Raw genomic sequence first — 22,838 nt, 5'->3', positions numbered from 1 at the left:
GTGACATGTAACACCCCTATTTTCTTGATATACCAAATTGGGTGGTTAAAGCGGGGACAATATCGGCAACTGCTAAGGCTTGGGGCGTTACAAAGTGGTATCAGAGCCGAGGACGGCTCTTCGCTGAGGGTGGGGGATTGTAATAGTCCCACATTGCTCACAAGAGTGTCCAGAGACTGGGCTATATGTGTAAGCTCAAGCTTAGTAAGTACCGAGGCCTTTTGGGTAGGCTTGTGGTGCCTTCGCCAAGGACAAAACCCCGTACCCGTGTGGGCTTGGGCCTGGGTGGTTAAAGCGGGGACAATATCGGCAACTGCTAAGGCTTGGGGCGTTACATGACACCACTGAAACTACTAGTAAGTGGGACTACGGAAAGGAGATTCATTGTTTTGCTCTGAAAAATGAGATGTGTTTGGGTTCAGATGTTCATATTGGGTGTTGTCTGATCGATATGTACACGAAGAATAAAAAATTAACCTCGGGTCGACGGGTTTTTGATGGAATGAATTGTAGAAACATAGTTGCTTGGACTGCTATGATCACGGGTTACATTCAAAATGGTTTTTTTGAAGAAGGTCTGACGCTTTTTCGTGCAATGAAGTTAAGAGCTGGAATAGATCCCAATAGAGTTTCTCTTTTGAGTATCCTTCCTGCTTGTAGCTCACTTGCTAGTTTAAGAGGAGGGAAACAAATTCATGGGTTTGCAATTCGAAACGAATTTAATCATGAAATTTCTATTAATAATGCACTAATTGATATGTATTCGAAATGTGGGAAAATGGATTATGCTAGATGTATTTTTGATGAAACAGGACATAATAGAGATGCTATATCATGGAGTTGTATGATTGCAGCATATGGCTTGCATGGAAATGGTAATGAGGCTATTTCTTTGTATAATAAGATGCTCGAGCATGGGATCAAGCCAGATAAAATTACACTAGTAGGTGTACTTTCTGCTTGTTGTAGATCTGGAATGGTGATAGAAGGGTTAAAGATTTACAATTCAGCCGTTACAGATTACGAAATTGCACTGACAGTGGAGATTTGTGCATGTATGGTTGATATGTTGGGTCGAGCAGGACTACTTGATAAAGCATTGAACTTTATCAACTCCATGCCTATGAAACCCAGCGCTAGTGTTTGGGGTGCTCTTTTTGGTGCTTGTGTAATTCATGAGAACTTAGAAATGCAGGGTTTGGCTTCAAGGAACCTTATTCAACTTGAACCGGAGAATCCATCAAACTATGTCTCACTCTCAAATTTACATGCTTCTTTAGGGAGGTGGGATAGTGCTGCAGATTTAAGAAGAGGAATGAAAGAGAAAGGGTTGAAGAAGCTGCCCGGGTGTAGTTGGATTACTATCAGTGATTGCATTCATTCTTTCTACATATCAGACAAATCACACCCTTGTCATGATAGGATTTATGAGATGTTAGATGACCTAATAGCTATGATGAAAGATTCTCATTATTTTCCTGATATGGAAAATCTTACATAATTTAGGAGTTGGTTTTATTGGTCCGGTCAGCCAAAAGTTCGTAGGCGTCCTTCTTGACAATGATTTCCTTACCAAATTTTCAGAATGCTCGCTTTTAACTGATCGGCTCGGGAACCCTTACTTTTGAGGGAAAGGATTATGTCATTGAAGAGATGAAGCATAACTGCATAAGAGCTTTGATGGTGTGGATTTGCACTTTTCTTTGTTGGAGGGTAAAAAAATCACGCATTCAGGTGGACTGCTGCGAGTTCTGGTTCAACGGGTATAAAGCTCTAGAAATTGGAAGAATTAAATTGCCCAGTCGTTATTCCAGAAGTTAGTCCAGATGCTATTGTCTACTTCGATCAGGAAAACAAGCAATTAAGCTTTAATTGCTAATCGGAATTGTTCTATGATTGTCTGGTTGGTGGCAGCATTCAGTCCTCCATCGGCAAGCCAAGGTGTAAACCAGATCATATTATATCTTAATCTTCGTTTTATGGTTTCTTGCTTTTGTTTTAAATAATACGCCAAGCTTTTGAATATGCGAGAGTCTGAACTTGATATGTTCCTTTCATGTCCATAAAAATCTTGCATGGTTCTTACTTTTTTAATGCTAAACTTAATATATGCAACTTATCAGTAATCTATTTTATCTTGTTGCTTAGTGATCCAAGTAAATTTTGATAGTAATTATCATGTTGTGGATGAACTATTCAGTATTCAGGACTTTGTTTGTATAAAGATCATGCGGGGAAGGGCACCATATGATTGATGGTAGCTCTCTGATTCTTTTTGCTCTGCTGAGAAATCTCCCGTTACATTAGATTCTCTTCTTATATATAAGTAAATTTCATCAAATCGCAAAACCATGTTTCATCAAAATATAAGAATTAAAGTCGTTGGACAGGAAATACTCTTGGCAAGTTTTACAAAAATTGGAAACTTACTAAGTTCTATGTTCTTTTTCTTGCAGCCAGTGGGTGATACATATCATTGATTATTAGCACGTATCAAGCAGCTTGTGGTGCTGCTGCAGTCGAAGAACCTGAACTACAGACTCATTCTCTCAAGTGGGGTATAGTAAGGAAACGTCTCTAGTGAAGGAGATAAGAAAATCTGGGTACAGGATAAATATGATTATTATACCTTTTTCTATATGATCAAGAATCAACCAAATAATTTATTCTAGCTTTGATGTTTCTCTTCGTACCGAAAAAAAAAAAGTTCCTAACTTCAGAATCACAAGATATGAAGTTGGCAGCCACTGCGTATGAGTTTCCTGGTGTTCTTGCACATGTTGAAGATCCAGTTTGAGACGCTACTTGACGAGGTATAATATTTGCAAAAATGTTTTTTTTTTTGAATTGTTCAGCGTGTGCCTCGAACTCTTGACCTCTAAGGTGGAAGATTATACCTCTTACCACTCCAACCAAGGGTTGTTGGCTATTTGCAAAAATGTTGATATGGTTTACTACTTTCTTGTAAATGATTTCTGAGTATAAATTATTGTTAAAATTCATTTGGTTAGTGATACAGTAGACAATGTTACTCTAGAACTACGCAAATAATCCCTCTTTACAGCTCTTACAACAACACTAGTTCAATTTAGATTTTTAACATTCCGATACTCATAGATCAGAGAGAACAGGAGATAACATACTATCAAGGAAAACGTTTACATTAGAAGGAAATTAGGTGATTATATCTGGATACTACCTATGAGACTCTCACTAACTGCCAAGCTAATAAATGAGATTGTTTTTGGTGATAACTGATAACCCCTGTTTTTTTTTCTTTTTATTTATCATTTTTAATACTTGAACTGGGAAGAACTCAGCCCTCAACTCTCTCTTAAATTCTTCCCATGTGTCAATCGTGCAACGTCCCCTAGCAATGTCAATCGTCTTCACTTGCCACCATACTAGAGCATCATCGATTAGGTACATTGTTGCAGTTTCCACCATCGCTTCTTCTTCAAGTTTAATGGCCTTGAAGTATCTCTCCATACGCCAAAGGAAATTCTCTACTTCCGATGCAGCTCGGGCGCCAGTGAAGCATTTTGGCTCAGGTACCTTCCTCCGCGTAGATTCACTATATTACTACCATTGACCACAACTCGCTCCAGCAACACGATCCTAGTCTTATATTCCTCAAGGTTTCAAGAGCTCAACTTCACTAGTGATCTTTGCCCTTCCTTCTCGATAACAGTGGTCCTGTCGCCCTTTAGCACATCAAAGGTGACAGACGGGGACCTCTCCAAGTCTTCCTATTCTTCCTTCAGACTGGTTTTACCTTGTCAGCCTTCTCTACTAGGGCATCCAACTTTATGCCCATAATTCTCATCTTTGTCTCTATTGCCTCCACGCGAGCTTCTAAAGAAGCATCCCGTTTAGATTCATTACGCCTGTCTCTCTCGAATTGCGACCTTTTGCGTTGGTTCCACCCTCCTTATCTCGACCAGTCCGTAGTTCCGTACCTTACACTTGCCTGGCATTCTTCCTACTAGCTCTTGCAAGCACTTAGAATTTACAACTTTCACGGACAAGGCTCTCCTACCATTTGTCATAGCACTTGGGATTACGACACTATTACTTTGCTTAGTCTTGATTGTTCTTACTTTGTTTTTCATCTACCTTTGCTTTGTCAATTTGTGTACAAGAAATGGAAAGGCAAAAGAGGGGCACCTTCAAGACAAGAAGAAAGAGACCAAAGATTACCAATAAAATGAGCACTCCCTATTGTTCTGTTTGCTTATTAATCAATTTAAAAAACTAGACATGTCTGTAGTGAAAAAACAAGAGAGGACCTAAACATCCATTAATGGGATCTTAGTTTTCTATTCAACCACGTCGACGAGTCAAATATTTGCGTAATATTTTACTCCGTATAGGTTTTAAATTTTTGAAAAAAAATAATTTTGCTTGCTAGTTACTATTAGTGTGAAGACAACTTTTAATCCTTTAGTCAATTGATACCCAAACAAACCACTAATATACTTCAGATGTCTACAAAATACCTTTTTCCTGTACAACAAAAGTTATAGATACTACCACACTTTTGATTGAGTGAGGTCAGAGTCAGACTATCAAGCTTCTTACAAACTCATAAATACACTAATACCTTATCAGAAGACTCTTCGAAAAGAGAGAAGGCTGCCACAAAAGAATGATTTAGAGCTCAAGAATCTATCACATTTTTGCCTCCCAGCGACATCTAATTTGTTCCTTATCTCCAAACCATTGACTTGTAGCAAGAAACCCAAAAATACTAGCACCGAGTTACTGAAGAAGTAACACTAAACTTAACTGACATGCTACATTTCCTCTACCTGCACTGAGAACCCACACGGGCATCGCTTGGTTCGAACTGAACTCTCTTCGTCAAAACTCTGATTCTCAATTGGGAATATATGTTCATGATCCTCAGGAAGGCCAGCTTCTGAAGAAAGATTTGACCTTGAGTTACGAACATAACCTTGTTTTTGCTCTTGCGACATCATGATATCCTCATTTTTACCACTATTTCCTTCCTTCTGGTTTGGTACATTGGGAAGTTGAGAAGATGAGTCGTCCCCGTAGGTTTCGTTCAACCTTTGACGAGTTATGATAGATGAAAGAAGCTGATACCACCTAGAAAGTGCTTGGACTTCATCTCGTTTCTTCTCTGCGGCTTCTCTTCTTTCCTCTTCTTCAACATATGCCTGGAGACAATGAACACAAACTATCTAAATCATGATTCACTTAAAACAAAGAACTAGGAAATTGTTTTTTTTTTTTCACCAAGAATCTTGTGCCTTCGGTGTTCTCTGATGACTCGTACTTGTAGTCGAGTGATTGTGGGGTGAGATAGGTGCAAGACCACTTTGGGGCAAGTAAGGCCCATGGACCACACCCACAATAACTTCTCAAGCACTCGAATAAGAAAACTAATAATTAGTTACCTCCATGATTGCTTCTCTGAATTCACTGCAAACGACGATGCCTTCGAACACAGGAATTGAGCGACCATTGCGAAATTCAAACCCAACCATGGCAGGGGCATAATCAACTCCCAGTCTCTTTGCAACATTAAAGATTCTGGGAAACCTTAGGTGCACAGTTCCATGTGGTAGACACTTTTCAGACCACACATCCACTTGACCACGGTCATTCTGAAGAATCATAAAACCCAAAACTTGACATTTAAGATACACAGTAGATACCCAGAAATCCACATCTGGTAAATAAAATACTGCTCTTCAAGAAAGATATGATTTTCTGAGACCAGAAATAATACTACGTTGCTAACTGTAAACAGTTTCTATAGCCGAAAAATATTTTGATATGCAGTTATAGCCACAAGAAACTCTCACCTTTGGTACAATCCCATTTGTGGCATGAGGAAGAACCAGAGGTTCCATTTGCCACCTCCCATAAAGTTGAATAGTTCCTTCCCTTGCATCTTCTTCTTCATCAACTGGTTCAGAAGACTGCACCTTGCCAGGCTTTAAAGAACCCTTAACCACCTAACAAGAAATGACAAGATTTATCCATATATACTACATCAACTGAATAGTTAACAATTGATATCTAAACCTAAAATGAAAAGTATAAACTTGCCACACCTTTGCAGGACTTTCGCTTGCTTTTACTTGCAATCCCTCCCTTAGCCATCTTTGTTTTGTATACAGCGTTTTAACACAATTTCGAGGGTAAACTGGATGACCAGAACAATAACCAAGTATAGGACCCTTAGGATGAAGTATCTGATACTTGGTAAGCCATCTTTCAATAGCGTAAAGGTGGTGACTTTTATAGGCCTGGAGTTCAAAAGCAAGTTTTCGGACAAGCTAAGTCAGTGAAAAAATCACAAGTAACTGATTGTATCGGACAAATGACTTAGAATGGTCAATACATACCTGTTGATTAGTTGGAAGTGGTTCTGTTAAGGCCCTAGTTTCGAGCTCCATATCCTCAAGAGATTTCCTCGTCTCTAACCCACTACTATGTCCCTCAGCAGAATTATACCTTTCAGATTTCCTGTTATCTAGTTCAGTTGAAGTATTATTTTCTTTTGTCTCGAACTGGACCAGCCCTGCTGTAGCTGCTGATTCCAACTCTTTTAATGGTGTCAATACTCCATCCCACCAAGCTGAATTGATCCGCTTCGAAGATATCTTATACCACTTCATACAATACCTGAAATAGAACTTATGATTCATTGATGGTGATGTATATTAGAGAACGGTAGATTTACAATATAAGTCTTCACAACTGTTTTTGCGAAAAATGGTTTACTGTAATTGATGACATTTAACCTTCAGTTAGTAAGAGGGAAGGGTTTTAGATAGAAACACGACCATCTTCATATGTCCAAAAGGCCATAATACAACTGTCAACCTGAGACTCAAGGTAAGTCCTAATCAATTACATACAACTGCTTAACGTAGATATGGATACACTTTTCTCATGCAAAACTGAGAAATAGTTTCAGAGTGCTAATTCATCTAAATATGTAAAACTCAGAAATATACAGATAATGTACATGCATACTTGCACACGTACGTAGTAAAACTGCAAAAAATGGAAAGAACAAACTCTTCCTCAAGAATGTGTATAACACAAATTACGTCATGAAATCAGAGATAGATGAGATGGAATAACAGTATATCCCATAAAACTGCAAACTAGCATAATTACTTTTTCTCGTCTCTTACTTAAAGTTTTTTCAGTACTAAGCATGTTATGCAAATGCCAAATGATGATATAGTATGGTTCAAATGTATCTATAGCATGACATTCTTTTTATCTCTAATGGGACTAGGATTTTACACGTATAAAGCCTACACTAACTTGCTTAAACATTACCATGGTTTACAAAAGCAGTGAGAATTTTAGATTTATGGAGTGACAACCCTACGAGCTTTAAGAGTCAAACCTGCGAGTTACGTCTTTAGCCCCATTCCCTGCAAAAGCAACAACATATCTCAAAGACCTCCTGCAGGCAGAGGCTGCAGCTTCTACTTTATCCTCACCATCAATAATAGCATTCACAGCATCAACATGCACCCACTTCCCTGTCAAGTTTTCTCCACTACAAAAGACTTCTGCCCAATACAAAGGAGCCCCAACTTTTTTTGATCCAATTGCAGTTGAGATTCCCTGAGGAGAATCCGAAGATTCTACAGTTTTAATTCTTTTTGATCTATTAAATGGAGAAGAAAGATGCGATGAACTATTAGGTGAGTCTTTGGGTTCTGAGTGTAACTTGCTGTCACGAGCACCTGCTGCAGTTGCAGCAAGAGCCATTTCCAACTGCAATTCAAACTCAAGATCCCCTCTCCTCTTCGATCCTTCAGGCTTCTTGGGGTCACGTGCTTCAGAGATGTCACTGCTCGAACCCGGAGCCGTTGGATCGTGCTTGCTATCATTAAACAATTTAGTGACATGAAAACTTTTTGTCTTATCTGTCTTGGGCACTGAAATGTTTTTCTTGGTTCCACGTACACCTCTATGACAAGTTGCACCTATAACGTCATCAGAGGACCCTTCTTTCCGCGATGATGACTTGGCAGGAGATAGAGAAACTTGATGTGACTTGGCCACCATTAATGTAGAAGAATTAAATACCCTGCCATCTCCCCTTGTTGCATCTTGGGTTGAACAACCAGATGTATCTGTATCTGGTTTAAGGGATGCCACATCCAAAATTGCCACAAACCTGAGAATATGTCATACTCAGTTGTAAGCATTCATTGTAAATTTGACAAATCATTTATTCAGCAATAAAAAGAAAATTAAATTTTGATAGACCAGAATCCCGGTTCCCAAGGATATCGTTTGTGATGATAGGAATATTTGTAAGAGAAGAAATCATCATAGGGTTATTCTCTCTTTCTGGGACCAAGGGTTTCACATTTACTTGGTAAAGCATTAGATCATTTCCACCAGTTCATAAATATACGTGTATATACATGTGTGTGTGTGTGTGTGTGTGCGTGTTTTGTGTGTGTATGTGTGTATGTGTGTGTGGAGTTGTGTTTCTCAAATTTACCGAGTTGTAAGATTGAGAGATCTGAATAACGCCACAGATAATGCAGCAACCTGCAAAGCAAACAATTATTTATTTCACCCGACAATATGTGGTATAACATGTAAATCCATATTGAATTTGATAATCTACAATAAATTTCTAATTTTTTTACTTCAACTCTTTCTGCTGTGATAAAAACGAGAACAGTCAAGCAATATTTGGACACCTAACATCTGTTACTCTTCTACATAGAATTGTAATATTACAGGTTAGGAAGTTGAAAGTACAAGTTATAGATATAATATATGCAAGCCCTCTTGATACTTCCATTATTTCCATATTAAATACCGAAATACATTAACTGCCCTACTTCTCTCTCAACCAGACCTCATATCGCTTCAGATGCATTAAAATTTGATTTCCCTGTGTTCCTAGCTGGTAATATTCTTCCAACATTTGTCTCATTAGAAATTACACTAGCCACTGGAAAAACGAAATTCGAAAAGAAACAATTTTTACCATATATACTCGTGTCTTGACTTTCTTGCTTCTATATTACACATCTTGGGATGTTATTACTTGATACCTCTCATAGGCAGAAGGTCATAGTTTCGCACTTCATCTGTACAATGAATAATAGATTAAACGATAAATACCTCTTCTGCAGTTCCTTCATGCTTTTCAAGAGCAGTGGCCAAACCCAACCTAAATGGTCTCTCTGTATTGTTTGGGCTTCTAACATGAAAGTTATCACGGAACTGCATACAAAACATACTCAAACGGAATACCAAATGAGCTAGAAAAAGGTAACACATCAAAAAAAGAAGGAAAAGAAGACGCCCGATAGCTTAAATTTGAAGAAAATATGCATACCCAATTGGCAATAGGACACAAATCATTAGCAGTAAACTTTGCCCCTTCTGCTACCTTCAGCAAGTGTGTCGGTACAAGTGAAAGTAAGGCTGCCTGTAAATAGACATCGCTAGGATAAACTAGCACAATGGAAAAGGATATTATATAATTTAAAACAAGATATTGATTCTAAGATATACAAAAAACCATGTCAGCAAGAAAAAAAAAATTCTATTTAAAAGCATATGCTGGATCAACTTAATATTCATGTGGAGAATAGATGATCGACATAAAGCACAGTGCTTAAACTGTTAATCTAGTTGTACAACAAACACATGAGGGAATAAAGTGCAGTCTGTCCTAGATGGCATGTCTTGCAAGCAAATGCTAAATTAAGAGCAACTGCATGAAAACCAGCTAGCTGAAAGAAGTATGGTGATATATGGAGTCCATTTAGAGTAGGGAACATAAAGTAAAAGCTACAAACGGAAGTAAGCACCTGAATAAGAGGATCCCTGCAAGCACTGTCAACTAACCTTCCTCGTGCAAGTAAACATAGCAAGTGAGCCTTATGAACCAGCTCAGCCATTTCCTGAATTGAAACCATGTTAAATTTGTAAAAATAAGCACAACACAATCAGTAAGGTACAACGTAACCATGTTACTAATAATCGTAATATTCAAGTTCACCTTGTCTTCAGCTGAAGCTCTTCGAACATGTTTTCGCTTACTGGAACATGGAGAATCATTGAATTCAACAATCACATCCCTTGTAACACTTTGAGGTTGGTGGTTTTGAGAATCAGAGATGGTTATATCGCCATCCTCCCAATCAGATTCCTCTGCATCTTCTTCATTGTTAGGAAAATGACAATGAGTACTCCCCTCATCGGCATTATTTTCGGGTAGAAGATTTTTAGATACCAGTGTATTACATGCAACCATTGGCTTTACCTTTTGTTCGTCATTTCCTGTTAAGGCGATCTCTGGCTGGAAAGGAGTAAACACATGAAAGTTTTTAGTTGGTCTGCATTTATGACAATATTTGAGATAGTAAGTGATCTTTACAGTTAGCCTGATTTATATTGTCAATTTGTAACAGCATAGAGTAGTGTGTATAGGGTCAATATGCGGGTCTGACTGTTGATGTACAAGCCAGTCGACCGCGCAGTTAATCTAATGTTTGAATCCAATAACAAGTTTGAAAGTTGGTAATCAAGTTAAAGTTTTGAAACCACTCTTGTGCCATTACTCCAAAAAAAATAATTGTACGACAAATGCTTCTTCGGGTTTTAAACTTTGAAGAAAAGGAAATCGATAAAATGTATACGACGCCCTAACAATGGCTGTCATGAGGAATTGCTGCTACAACGATGGTAGTCTATATCAGTAAGATATGGTCTTAGAAAGAAAAATAAAATATAACTGATGGTCATTGAGACAAACCGCTGCATCAGAATCAATAGAATTGAGGTGACTATCCATTTTTTTCTTTGACCTTGTCGAACCAGGAGAATTAGCACGTTTTAGAGGTCTCCCAACACCCTTCCTCGACTTATCATGAAGGGGATCTGAGATAAATAACAATTTTATTTGAATGTGAAATGTAAGCACTGAAACCAACAATAACTTAGAAGAAGAAATACGAACCATGGTCGACCTGTGATGTTGAACAACCGTTTTCACTCTGTACGCTTTTGGTTGTATCCTCTTTCCCTGGCATAATGTGAACAAGGAAAAATAAACAATTTGATTTTACTTCAAAAAACCAGTTCGACAACTTGCATTGATTGTTTTTACCAAGAACACATGGTCCATCAAAGTGCATGCTTCGTGACGAAGCTCTATCATCTCTTGCTCTTTTTTCTTATATACTCTCACTCTATCAATTTTCATTGACTTTTTAGTTTGTTTATTTCCTCCCATTGGTTGGTTAATAATACAACTCATATAGAGATGCCAGGAAAAGACAACTACTTCAATTTTATTGTCCAAGTAGAAGATCGAAAATAAGCCACAAAACTTAAACTATTCAATTATGTTACTACCCAATATAATTGAAGTCTTGGTACCAGAAAGGACCGTCCTCGCCAAGACTCTAGGTACAATGGTACCAGAATAGACCATCCTCGCCAAGTCTTGGGCAATGGATAGCTAGCTACTTTGATTTTTTACTTTGTCTTATCGAGATCAATTCACTGACTTCCTAGTTACTTTTAGCTATTCTTGTCATAATCTTATGATGATTCAATTTGGGCGTTTATAAGCAATGACACATTCCCAGAACAGTCACGCAAGGAACATTCAAGCCCATGCCCTTTCAACCGGATAAAGGTAGAATATTTGAGTTAAATCAGACTAATTTTTTTCCTTTCCTTCTTCTTTCTGCTCGATTAGCTAATAATTTAATACCCTATTCCATAATAACTACAATATCATCACTCAATTCTAGTATATTCTTATGAACATTATATCTTTACCTGAAAATTGATTAATTTTTATACAGTTAGGGTTTTAGAAACCAAAAAGACGCTTGAAGTTTGGGAGATTCTAAAACACAAAAAGTGACTCTATGATTTGTAGATAAAACCCTCAAACTGGACTAAATTTCGAATTTAGAAGATGAATAATGAAGATTGGAAAAAAAAAAAAAACAAATAGAGTTACGTACTTTTAGACGAACCTTCATCAAGACACTTGGATTGGTTTCTTGTTCGCATTTTAGGTCGTTCAATTTGTCACTGGAGAAAAGGGAGCTATCTTGGATTGAATTGAAGAACTCGGAAGGTCGCACAGGGGTTCTTTTTTCTTTTGCTTCCGGGAAAGTAACGTTTGAAAATCAAAGTCTGATGAAATTGGGAGTTTTTCGCGCTTTAACCTGTTGTTTCGTTTTATATCTTTTTTTTCAAGAGCATTTCACGAAAAAAAAGAAATTATAAGATCATTTTTTTCATCAATGTGTGTGAGTTTTGATTGAGATTGTTATTTCTACTTGCAGAAAATAGAATTCCTCATTTCTTTTGTACATTTAATGCAAATTTATTTTATTTATCACTTAGATTATTTTTTAACTAAATATTTAATTATTTTAACAATTATGAAGATTTGATTTTTATTAGTTCTTACTCAAATAATGATCACTTCAGATAGAGTGTCTCTTGAGATATCTCCATTTAGAGCATCTCCAATGCAAATTTATATCATTAATGCAATTTTATTTTATTTATTTATGTGATCAGATTATATTTTTAAATAATTTTTTAATTATTTTAAGAATATATGAACTGATTTCTATTGGTTCTAACTCAAACAATGATGAACTTAACAAGTATAGATTTTCAACAAAAAAAAAAAAAAACAAGTATAGATATCTTGTTCAACAAAAAAAAATATAGATATCTTGAGAGAACACTCTAGATAGAGTATCCTCTCGAGATATCTCCATTTAAAGCATCTCCAACGCAGTTGCGTGGCTAAGCATTTAGAGATCCAGTGCGAAATTTTTTAATCAGGACCCCTTACTTAGAAGTCTCTCCTGACAGCCTATAAAAAAATAACATTGGACTGTCAACGATTTAGCCTAAAAAAAACATTGAGCCTTAGAGTGCCTACAAAGAAAATTACATCAGGTCTTCATGCTAAAAAAAAAACGAAAAAAAGAAAGAAAAAAAATTTGAAGTCTTTTGTTGAATTTGAACTCGCGATATTTGTGGTCTTAGCGAGTATCACACGGGTCGAGTTATCTTCTATGTATGTTTTAGAGTGGCTTTTACGTTACAAGTATTATTTTTGTATAAAATTTTTCAGAAAAGGGGCCCTCAGGGAAAGGGGGTTGGGTGTTGTCGCACCCCCTCACCCAGTCCCCTGCTCGAACGGAAGATTCTAAAAAAAAACTCTAAAAACCCTAGTTGTTAAGTGTGAATTAAGATCCTCTTTCCTAAATGTCAAAATAGAGAACTCTAAACTTTTCTTATCTCCAATAGAGATCTCTAAAATGTCTATATTTAATACAAATGTCACTTTTAAATTCGATAGAAAAAAAAGTAGTTAAGAAACAAAGAGTTTGAGTGTCTGACAATGTGTCTAATTGGAGAAGATTTTTTAACAAAAACAAAAAAAAGTCATATGTGGCACTCTAAGATTAGAGTTTGAGTGTCTCATTGGAGATGCTCTTAATTACCTCCACATCATGTTAGAAATCTAAATTAAGTTTCCATTTGAGAAAGTTTTTAAGAAAAAACTCTAAAGATCTTATGTGGAACTCAAAGCTTTTAGATTTGGTGTTGCATTGGAGATGCTTACTTACCCATTCATAAATACTCTACTCGGAATACTTCTCTAATGCGCCATTCAAGAAAAACTTTAAAACTTATATTGTGACTATATAATTAAATGAATAAGTGGCACTTAGAGATCCTTCAAAGAACACTCTAAATTTGGAGTGTCCTCTTGAGGATACTCAAAACAAATGATGTCACGTCATTTTAGAATTTTCATGTGTGACTTTGCACTGAAAATGGATTTTAAAGAAAAACTCTAAGAAATCTTATGTGACACTCTAAGTTTTAGAGTTTGAGTATTACGTTGGAAATGCTTTAAGATACGACTAAGTTAACGTAAAATAAATAAAAGCCACCGGGGACACAAAAAATTTTTGGGGGTATAAAATCTTCGGATGAAAATTTTGGACAAAATTTTTTTGTTTAATTTTTGTTTCCTCAAATCCATTACCGTCATTTTCTTGACGCCGGTAAGAGTCAACAACAACGGTAAAATCTCTCTCCTCTCTTCCTCATCCGACCACTACCTCCAGTCACTTGTCTTTCTTGGATCTCCCTGACGTTTTTCACTCTACATCCCCTAAAAAATTTATGGAGTTCTGAAGCTCCTCCTTCGACCCCGTCTTAAACCTCTTGCTCACAAACGACCCCAAACCCTTCAAATTTTATCCTCTTCCTTACCTCCTCAATCTGTATCTTCGAAACCCTAGAAGTCTCTCAGCCTTCTCACTTAGCTTTGATCTTGAAAGTTATCGTCTTTAAACTTCGTGTGAGAAACCCGTTTTTCGATCCGTGAAGAAATCTGCTATCTTGTTCAGGTACGTGTTCTCTTGTCCTTTTAGTATTTTCAGATCTCTAGACTCGATTTCTATTTCTGACCAATTTTTAGGGTTTTCAGAGTATTTACGGTTATAGTTTGTGTTTTGCCACTACTCATAACTGTTTTGTTGTTTGATTCGCTTAAGTTGTATTCTTGAACTTATAAGCAGAGAACCGCCATTAAAAAGTGTTCCTTTCTTCTCTTCTTCATCTCTCTCTCTCTCTCGTAAGATAATACGGTGATAGTTAAGTAATTATGTGTTTTTGATTGTTGAAGGGAAACTTTTAGTGATTCAGTTTATGTTATTTGATAGCTCTGCTTTGGGCTGGGAAACGGTACGGGCGGGTCACCCGCGGGTAGAACAGTTGACGGTCCGGGCGGGTGCGGGTAACTAGGTCTGGTGACCATTAGGGTATTCGGACGGTCCGGGCGGGTAAAATATAAATTTCAAATCGCCATTACCCGTCCGAGCCCGCTAAAACAGTCGGGTTAATCGGGGGCGGGTTCGGTCGGTTTGCCCGATTTGGAAATTGAAAATAAATTGTCATTTTTTTAATTTTCAAAGAAATATTAGAAGACCCTAGATCGAACGGATGAGATTTATTCATCCGATGGTCAAGGCCAAAAGCCTTAATGTTTGGTCGGGCGGGTTTCTCAGACGGGCGGGTACTTGTTCTGGGTACCGCGCGGGTATATAACGGTCCGGGCTCGGGCGGTCAGGCGGGCAGAGCTTGCAACCCGAGGCCGCCCATTTTAATCATTCGGTCTGGTCGGGTTCTACCTGTACCGGTTATCGGGCGCCGTTTAACCCTGCGGGCAGCGGGTACCCGATCCGGGTCTCGGGTCCGTGGGCTTTTATCCCACCCCTAATTACAACCCTAAGTAACCCTACTAGCTTAACGAACATCAAAACTTACACGGTAATTTCACCTAACGTATAGGGGTATTATAGTCATTGACTTTACTGACGAGAGAAAGCATCGTAATCTCCTCCTCTTCTTCTTCTCTTGACTCTTCTCATCATCAGAAGCTCCCTCACAAAAAAAAAAAGAACTTGGTAGCTCGAAATTAGGGTTTACAGTCAAATCTGTTCCCTTTTTAGGGTTTTGAGACATAACAATTATCTGTATCAGCAGAACTATAATTTTCTTCTAACCATCATAAGTTAATAATGAAGTTCATACTTTATAAGTATTCAAAGTTTCTGTAGAATTTTTAAAGTTTCTACAAGGCAAACGACCTAAAATATACATAGAATATTATTGCTACTTATCTTAGATTGATTGGGAATATAATAAGTAGTTAAGAAGGTAATAAATAGTAATATACAATTAGGATTTAAAGTTTCAAAAGATAAAGTTCCAAAAAACTAAAAGATGCTCGGTCTCGGCCTGTCTCGGCCTGTCTCGGCCAAGACACCCGAGATTCTCGTCCAAACCCTAACTCGGTGTCTCGGCTGAGTCTCGTCTTGGAGGAGGGCCGAGACCCAAGATTCTCGGCTGAGGCGGCCGAGACCAATCATTCTCACAAGCAGTTATATTTTGATTAGGCATATACAATCAGGCCCTACTTAATAGGGCTATCAATGTAAACTTCGTCAAAATTTGAATTGTTTTCTTGATAATAGTTCCAAACTTTCTAAATAATACTAATTCAAATTAGTTGATATGTTCATAAGCACTCATTGTTGTGAATTACATTCTATATTCTCTTGCATTAGCGAGTTAATTCATCTGTTGTCGTTGCTCTATGAGGTTATGAATTGGATGCTTTATGCTTGTTAGAACTTAGAATAAACTTGGTTCACATTGTTAACCGATTTATTCGTGATTTAAACTTTTTGTGTCAGTGTGCAAAATTCAGAGCATGCTATCATGATCTAATGATGCCAATCTCGAATCCTTGATTGTGAAGTATACTCCGTGGAAAAGGCAGAAATGGAAGAATCCAATACTGAAGATTCCAGCCTTGGACCAAAACGCAAAAGGAATTTCAAATCTTCAGTTTGGAGTGAATTTGATTTGATTAAAAGAGATGATCGAGAGAAGGCCAAGTGCAGACATTGTGGAATTGAATATAGCTATGATAGTAGAAAGGGTGGAACATCAACTCTACAACGTCATGTTCAAAAGTGTGCTAGGATTAGGGCAAATGATGGTAGCATGCTACTATTATCTCATACGGGTGGGAGTGATTCTAATAATAACGCGACTGGAAAAGTAGAAATTGAAGAATTGAAGACTGAGGATCAAATTCCTGTAAAAAGAAAAAGAGCTCTGAAGTCTTCCGTTTGGAATGAATTTGATTTGATTAAAAAAAGTGGAAGAGAAAAGGCGAAGTGTAAACATTGTCATGTCGAGTATATTTATGATAGCAAAAGAAGTGGGACATCAACTTTACAACGTCATTTTCAGAAGTGGCATAAGCTTGGCGGGCGTGAAAGTGCTCAAAAATTACTGTCACCTGTGACTTGGAATGGTAATACAAGTGTAGAGCAGCTAGTTACAAACGGGCAAAAATTAGACCAATCGGTATTTCGTGAGAAAGTAGCCATGGCAATTGTCAAACACAATTATCCATTCACTATTGTGGAAGATGAGGGTTTTAGAGACATTTTCAACTACTTAAATACGGAAGTTCAACACATCTCACAAGATATTGCACAAGCAGATATACTGCAACTGCATAGCAGAGAAAAGGGGCTCGCAAGAAAGAGATTATTGTCGGCTTCGGGAAAAATTTGTCTTACATTGGACGTATGGACATCCGTAACTACGGATAGTTATTTATGTCTGACAGCCCAGTTCATTAATCAAGATTGGGCACTACAAAAGTTGGTCTTAGAATTTTCTCATATGCCGCGTCAGCACTCAGATCACGTTGTTGCTACTAAGGTTCTTTCTGCATTAAGTGATTGGGGAATTGAAGAGAAGATATTTTCTATCACCTTGGATGATGCAATAGTGAATGATACGTGTGTTCAAGCAATGAAGGACGAACTTTCTTTGAAGGGTGCTCTTTATAATGGAGGTGAATATTTTCATGTTCATTGCTGTGCACATATTTTGAATCTTATTGTGAAAGAAGGGTTAGAAACAGTTAATGTGGCAGTGGAAAAGATACGGCATTCAATCAATTATCTTAAAGGTTCCCAATCGAGAAAAGAGAAGTTCTTTGACATTGTTACGGAATTAGGGTTGACAGAGAAGAGGGCTCTTCATCAAGATGATCCCAAGAGGTGGAATTCCACTTTTATCATGCTTGATAGCTGTCTTCTATATCAAAAGGCTTTTGAACATCTAAACTTTGTTGATGAGAACTATCATGATTGCCCTACTCCAGGAGAATGGGAACAAATTGCGATGATCACTAAGTTCCTCAAAACTTTTTGTGAAGTCACACATTCATTTGCTAAAAGCAAGTATACAACTTCTGATGTGTATTTTCAAGGCGTATGGAAGATTCAAATGATTTTGAAGAAGGAATGTAATAATACAAACGACTTCGTTGGACTTATTGCTGAGAGGATGCAGCTAAAGTTTCGCAAGTACTGGTCTCGTTTCAGTATACTACTGGGTATTGCAGTTGTTTTGGATCCAAGGAAGAAACTGTCATTCGTGGAGTTTTGTTACCAAAAGTTGTACCCTGAGGCATATGGCCTAGAGGTTGAAAATGTTCGTAAAAGGATGGATTTACTCTATGGCGAATACTCGTCATCTACGTCCAAAAACCATACAAGTAACACAAGCACTAATACAGGGTCATTGGGTGAAGTAAATACTTCTACATTTGATGAAGATGCAATCGGGGAGGAGTTGCAGGTAAGTAGTTGCAAATGATTATAATTTATATTGTGGTTGTTTGTCTTTACATGCATTATTAAACTTACTTATTTTTGTAGGAGTTCGCATCATTTCAAAGCACGGATCGGCAATCTCATATGTCAGAATTAGATTTCTATATGCTAGAGCCACAACTTCCGCTACATCAGGAGTTGGACATCTTACAGTTTTGGAGAGCCCAAGAATATCGTTATCCAAACCTTGCTCGAATGGCACGTGATATTTTGACAATCCCCATATCAACTGTTTCATCGGAGTCTGCATTTAATCTTGGAGGAAGAATACTCGATCAATATCGCAGTTCCTTGACACCTGAAACTGCTGAAGCATTGGTAACAACTCGTGATTGGCTCTACGGAGTAGGTAAGTATTATTTAAATTAGAAGAAAGCTAGTATCATGCTACATAGAATATTGATTTAATGCTAATAGCTAATGTAGAGAATCTCATCTCTGCTTTGACGAGTAAAGGCTGGCTTTGTAAAACGGTTAAGATACCCTAGTGAATGCAATCTAATGTGACTTGTTTATGTCACAATAAACAATCTGTTCTTTTGAAGCTTAATGACAGTGCATTTGTAATATTTTTAGTTCGATTATGATTGACAGTAATGCCTTTTCGACACAAAAGTTCTTAGTTGGTGCTCAATTTTCTAACTCAAGTAAAGCTTCAAGCTCGAAATTATGGGAGTTTTCTTTCTTTCCCTTCTCTGAATAAATAATTAGTTCCAAAGACGATGCCAGTTACCATTGAGAACTTCATTTGAAGTTTTATCTTTTCCTAAAATTAGTTTTACAAGTCTTAGATGGACCCTGGAAAGGTAAAACAACCCTTTAGAAATCTTCACTTGGTTATGGCGATCAGGAGATTGATCCTTTTTTAAGATAAGTGAGCAGTTTGGAGGAATTTCATGAACTGATAAATGTATATCTGAAAGTAGCAAAGAGATTGCTTGCAATCAAAAAAAGAATGAGAAGAAAAGCAGTTGTGGAGAACCTAGAGAATTGGATTATTGTTCGAGTTATGCTAAATGAAAGATTTAACTTCTTATTTCCTATTTTGTCTTTCCTTGGTGCAACTTTGTGCTACTCTTTTGATGTAACTTTTCTTGTATTTTCCTTTACAGGAGTCGATTATTTGGAGGCACGGACTGATGAATTTTTCGTAGATATTTTAGCAGTTGAAAATCTGTCTTCAGATTGCAGTACCTTCAATATAGCTGCTGACAACTAAAGGTTTTTCAGGTCGAAACCTATGCACTTCCTTTCAACTTTGTTTATAGAAATTTATAATACCTAATATAGCTCAATGCTCAATCACATCATTAGCAAGTTTTCCTATCATTGTATGGTTCCTCCGATTTTGGCAAGTTGTATTTCATTGTTATTGCATCATGTGTTAAGGTTCAAATCTATGTAACATGGACATTAGTACTGCGATCAGTATCTGACACCAATGTCCAATAGGAGATGTTGATCACACTCACTATAGTTATTCTTAGGCCCTTGTATTATCTATTTTTGTTTTGATTCAAAAATTCCTACAAAGAATGAATAGATAGGAGATAATCAGAACGGTGAATGTGGTCGTATCGTGCCATGAAAGTTAAGATGAGTTGGGGTTATGGGTTGAGTCCTTGTTGGAGTAGTAACTTTGACAGGGCTCATGAAACATGAGGCCTTGTTCTTACGTGCAATTTATCACGTTAACCTAGAGTGGTAATTGTTCCAACATGATTGTGTTACAAGTACCAACGTACATACATAAGAAGCTCACATTTCACCAATTGAAGTGACTGCAGTATCCGTTTTACACAACTTTCCAAGCATTACAAGAAATAAGAATAACAAAATAGTGTTGTTTTGTTTATGTTGCCTTCTCTAACATGAGCAGCTGTTTTTTTTTTCAAAACTCAGAGCAGAAAGAGCAGTCAAGCAAACTTGTATAAGGTAATGAAAGATGGACATATGATGGTTCTGTATTTCTGTTGTTAGTATTTTGGTTTCTGATCGTAAGAGTTTGCTGTCTTGATTATTCAGAACTCGGGTGTCTACTGATTTCTTCCTCGGCTGGAGTTCTATGTTATTGATACAACGTCAGCAGCTCTGTGAGGAAGGATGCTGACGATGAAAAGTAGAGTTTGCTGTTGTTAGCCGTGTAAGTAGTTGATTTTATTATTCCTGTCTTATGATAATTTATTGAAGATGGACAGCACATTTTATCTAAGCTTAAAAGATATTTTGTATAGTAGAAACTATGTCATCTATGTGTAATGTTTCACATATTGTTTAGGAATTGTTTCTCATAAACCCAAAATAGCTTATTTCAGTTGGTATTTCTAAAGTAGCAAGCGTGCATGGAGATGATTTGATGGTGATTTTTTTTTCAACTGACACATGTTAAATATATTTATTTTTTCGGGGTTTAAGTTAAAAAAGATAAGTTATATTTTGTTTGGTTAAAATTCAACCTTAGTATTTTAGTTCGGTAAATAATTCATATATTTATAATTTGTTTGGTTAAAAATCAAATGTTTTTGTAACTCTTTTGCTTTCCCACCACCAATTCTTCTCTACGATAAGGTAAACTACCATTGCAGACAACCTTTACTATTTATAATTTGTAATTTGTTTGGTTAAAAATCAAATGTTTTTGCAACTCTTTTGCTTTCCCACCACCAATTCTTCTCTATGATAAGGTAAACTACCATGGCAGATAACCTTTAATATTTTTCCAGATTTTTCTCTCCTCCGTCCACTACCATCATTTATGTCCTATCTTTTATCCTCTCTCTTCTCTCTCCGACCAAGACCATCTCCAACGCAAAACTTTAAAAAAAAATCTCTAATTGTGTTACATGTCAAGTTTCGATTGAGATTTTATGTTCTATATGGCTAAATTGACTCTATAATTCAAGTCTTTCGATGCAACACTCAGAAAAACTCTAATAGTTACAATGTCACACATATAATTAATATGAAAAATATAGTGGAGAGAGATTTTTCATTTGTTCTAAAATTAAATTTTATGACTATTTCTCTTAAGATACTCAAAAGATATCTCAAAAATAGAATCTGTATTTAAGGTATCTTAAAGTTAACTTTAGGGTTTTTCAAAGTTTGACTACGGTGGGGAGATGCTAGAGTGCCCAGTTTTTAGCCCATTAAATTGCCCAGCTGATGTGGAATCACTAAAAGACAAGGGTTTTTCAAAGTTTGACTACGGTGGGGACCGCTTTTATTTCTAAATAAGGAAAGTTGGGCAATTTAATGGGCAAAATTGCTGGGCACTCTATCATTTCCCTAAAGTTAAATGTTTCCACATCATCTTAAGATCTCAATTGAGTTTGCGTTAGAGAGGATTTTTTTTTAAAAAAATTTGTCTCATGTGGTATTTAAGATTTTAAGACTGAGTCTTTCATTGGAGATGCTCTAAAATCTTATTTTAGCCGACTAAGATCCCGTTGGTTTCAGTCCGAGTCTCTGAGAATGAGGGAAAAAGCAGAGAGAGGGGGAGAGACAACAATGGTTGTGGTGGTTGGAGGTGGTGACCGGAGTTGATAGTCCGGGAAGGCTTGGGCCCAAAGCGGTTTCGCGGTTTGGATTCTGCATATCACTTTTCAAATAATGTAACATGATTTAAGTTGTAAAATAGTGGTTAAAAATTTAGATCATGTGCAAGAGATTGAAGGATTTAAAATCTTCTGAACATTATTAAGAATTTATTTATTATTTTTAACATAAATTATAGAGACACTTGATTTCTTAATTCGATTCGGGGCTTCTTAGATGTTTGGACAAGCCCGGGTGGTGGGAGATGAAAACGGAGACGTCATGATTGTCCCATAAATTTTGATAAAGTCCATCATTTCCATTTTAACTCCAGAAATTTTATCTTGTTTTTCCAAATCTTCAACATCCACTAAGTTTGTAAGGAGTTATTAGCATCTAGATTTGCTATTTTCATTCATCAACTCCTCCCCTATTATCCTCAACAAAAAAAAACTCCTCCCCTATTAGCCATTTGTTTTTACCTATGGCCCAATTCTCTATGTAGAATATAGTTTAGAAATTGAGTTTTTTTGTTGCTGAAAGGTTTAGAAATTGAGTTGGACAATTTTATATTGAATCTAAAAAGCAATTTTATTTTCTCTTAATCTTAATCCTCAACCTCACCTCTCCCATCACCACTATTTTTCTCTATTTCTACGGGAAAAATCGATCGGGTTTGAAAGATTCTTCCACCGTGGCACAATCTGATTTGGGGATTTCACCGAAAAGAGATGGTGGTAGACGGAGGTTATAAGTGGTTGGCAGAGATTATGGGTGGTGCTCGGAGTTGGAAAGTAAAAACAAATAAATTGATTATTTCAGACTCAAAACAAGATCGCCTCAAAGTCGGATCCTCTTAACTAAAGTCTTATGTTTAGGATGTCCCAAAATCCCAGCCTAATAGATAAGTTTAAAGAGATCAGGATACTTATTTGAAATTTTTTAAGGGTTATTCATTTTTTTATTGCAAAAAACAACCTGCCTGTCTTGAGCGTCCGA

At 36.9% G+C, this 22,838-nt stretch overlaps 3 protein-coding genes and 1 pseudogene across 8 annotated transcripts in view; 2 read left to right on the top strand and 2 right to left on the bottom strand.

Moving 5' to 3' along the window:
* LOC147547798 (zinc finger BED domain-containing protein RICESLEEPER 2-like) overlaps positions 1-22,838 on the bottom strand; it is a 78,437-nt gene that overhangs the window by 9,201 nt on the left and 46,398 nt on the right. The window lies entirely within an intron of this gene.
* Positions 357-2,173, top strand: LOC147547804 (putative pentatricopeptide repeat-containing protein At3g23330 pseudogene; annotated as a pseudogene). The gene has a single exon (XR_015237218.1). The product of XR_015237218.1 is annotated as a putative pentatricopeptide repeat-containing protein At3g23330 pseudogene (transcript).
* Positions 4,424-22,838, bottom strand: part of LOC147547799 (DNA repair protein RAD4-like) — a 63,186-nt gene continuing 44,771 nt past the window's right edge. Inside the window, exons 2-14 of the mRNA XM_086667412.1 lie at positions 10,997-11,062; positions 10,793-10,917; positions 10,037-10,336; positions 9,846-9,938; positions 9,368-9,460; positions 9,151-9,252; positions 8,516-8,565; positions 7,400-8,182; positions 6,381-6,660; positions 6,087-6,281; positions 5,835-5,987; positions 5,424-5,633; positions 4,424-5,183 (exon numbers count right to left, since the gene is read on the bottom strand). Coding sequence (XP_086523538.1) covers positions 4,797-5,183; positions 5,424-5,633; positions 5,835-5,987; positions 6,087-6,281; positions 6,381-6,660; positions 7,400-8,182; positions 8,516-8,565; positions 9,151-9,252; positions 9,368-9,460; positions 9,846-9,938; positions 10,037-10,336; positions 10,793-10,831 — 2,685 coding nt within the window. The 5' untranslated portion in view covers positions 10,832-10,917; positions 10,997-11,062 and the 3' untranslated portion in view covers positions 4,424-4,796. The remainder of the gene's footprint in view (positions 5,184-5,423; positions 5,634-5,834; positions 5,988-6,086; positions 6,282-6,380; positions 6,661-7,399; positions 8,183-8,515; positions 8,566-9,150; positions 9,253-9,367; positions 9,461-9,845; positions 9,939-10,036; positions 10,337-10,792; positions 10,918-10,996; positions 11,063-22,838) is intronic.
* LOC147547803 (zinc finger BED domain-containing protein RICESLEEPER 2-like) lies at positions 13,842-20,631 on the top strand. Of its 2 annotated transcripts, none has more exons than XM_086667414.1 (6): positions 13,842-14,444; positions 16,296-18,267; positions 18,348-18,651; positions 19,415-19,532; positions 20,205-20,237; positions 20,328-20,631. In XM_086667414.1, the coding sequence occupies exons 2-4, from the start codon at positions 16,384-16,386 to the stop codon at positions 19,519-19,521; spliced, it is 2,295 nt and encodes a 764-aa protein (XP_086523540.1). In that variant the 5' UTR covers positions 13,842-14,444; positions 16,296-16,383; the 3' UTR covers positions 19,522-19,532; positions 20,205-20,237; positions 20,328-20,631. The 2 variants fall into 2 exon arrangements, with proteins under 2 accessions (XP_086523540.1, XP_086523541.1); XM_086667415.1 differs by having other exon boundaries at positions 14,003-14,444; positions 20,210-20,237.

The sequence above is a fragment of the Eschscholzia californica genome, unplaced genomic scaffold (assembly GCF_041429995.1).
Source record: "Eschscholzia californica isolate CP2 unplaced genomic scaffold, dmEscCali1.0.p SCAF_3, whole genome shotgun sequence".
Lineage (NCBI taxonomy): Eukaryota > Viridiplantae > Streptophyta > Magnoliopsida > Ranunculales > Papaveraceae > Eschscholzia > Eschscholzia californica.
Note: the sequence above shows the minus strand (reverse complement) of the source record. Positions and strands in the feature narration are given on the sequence as shown.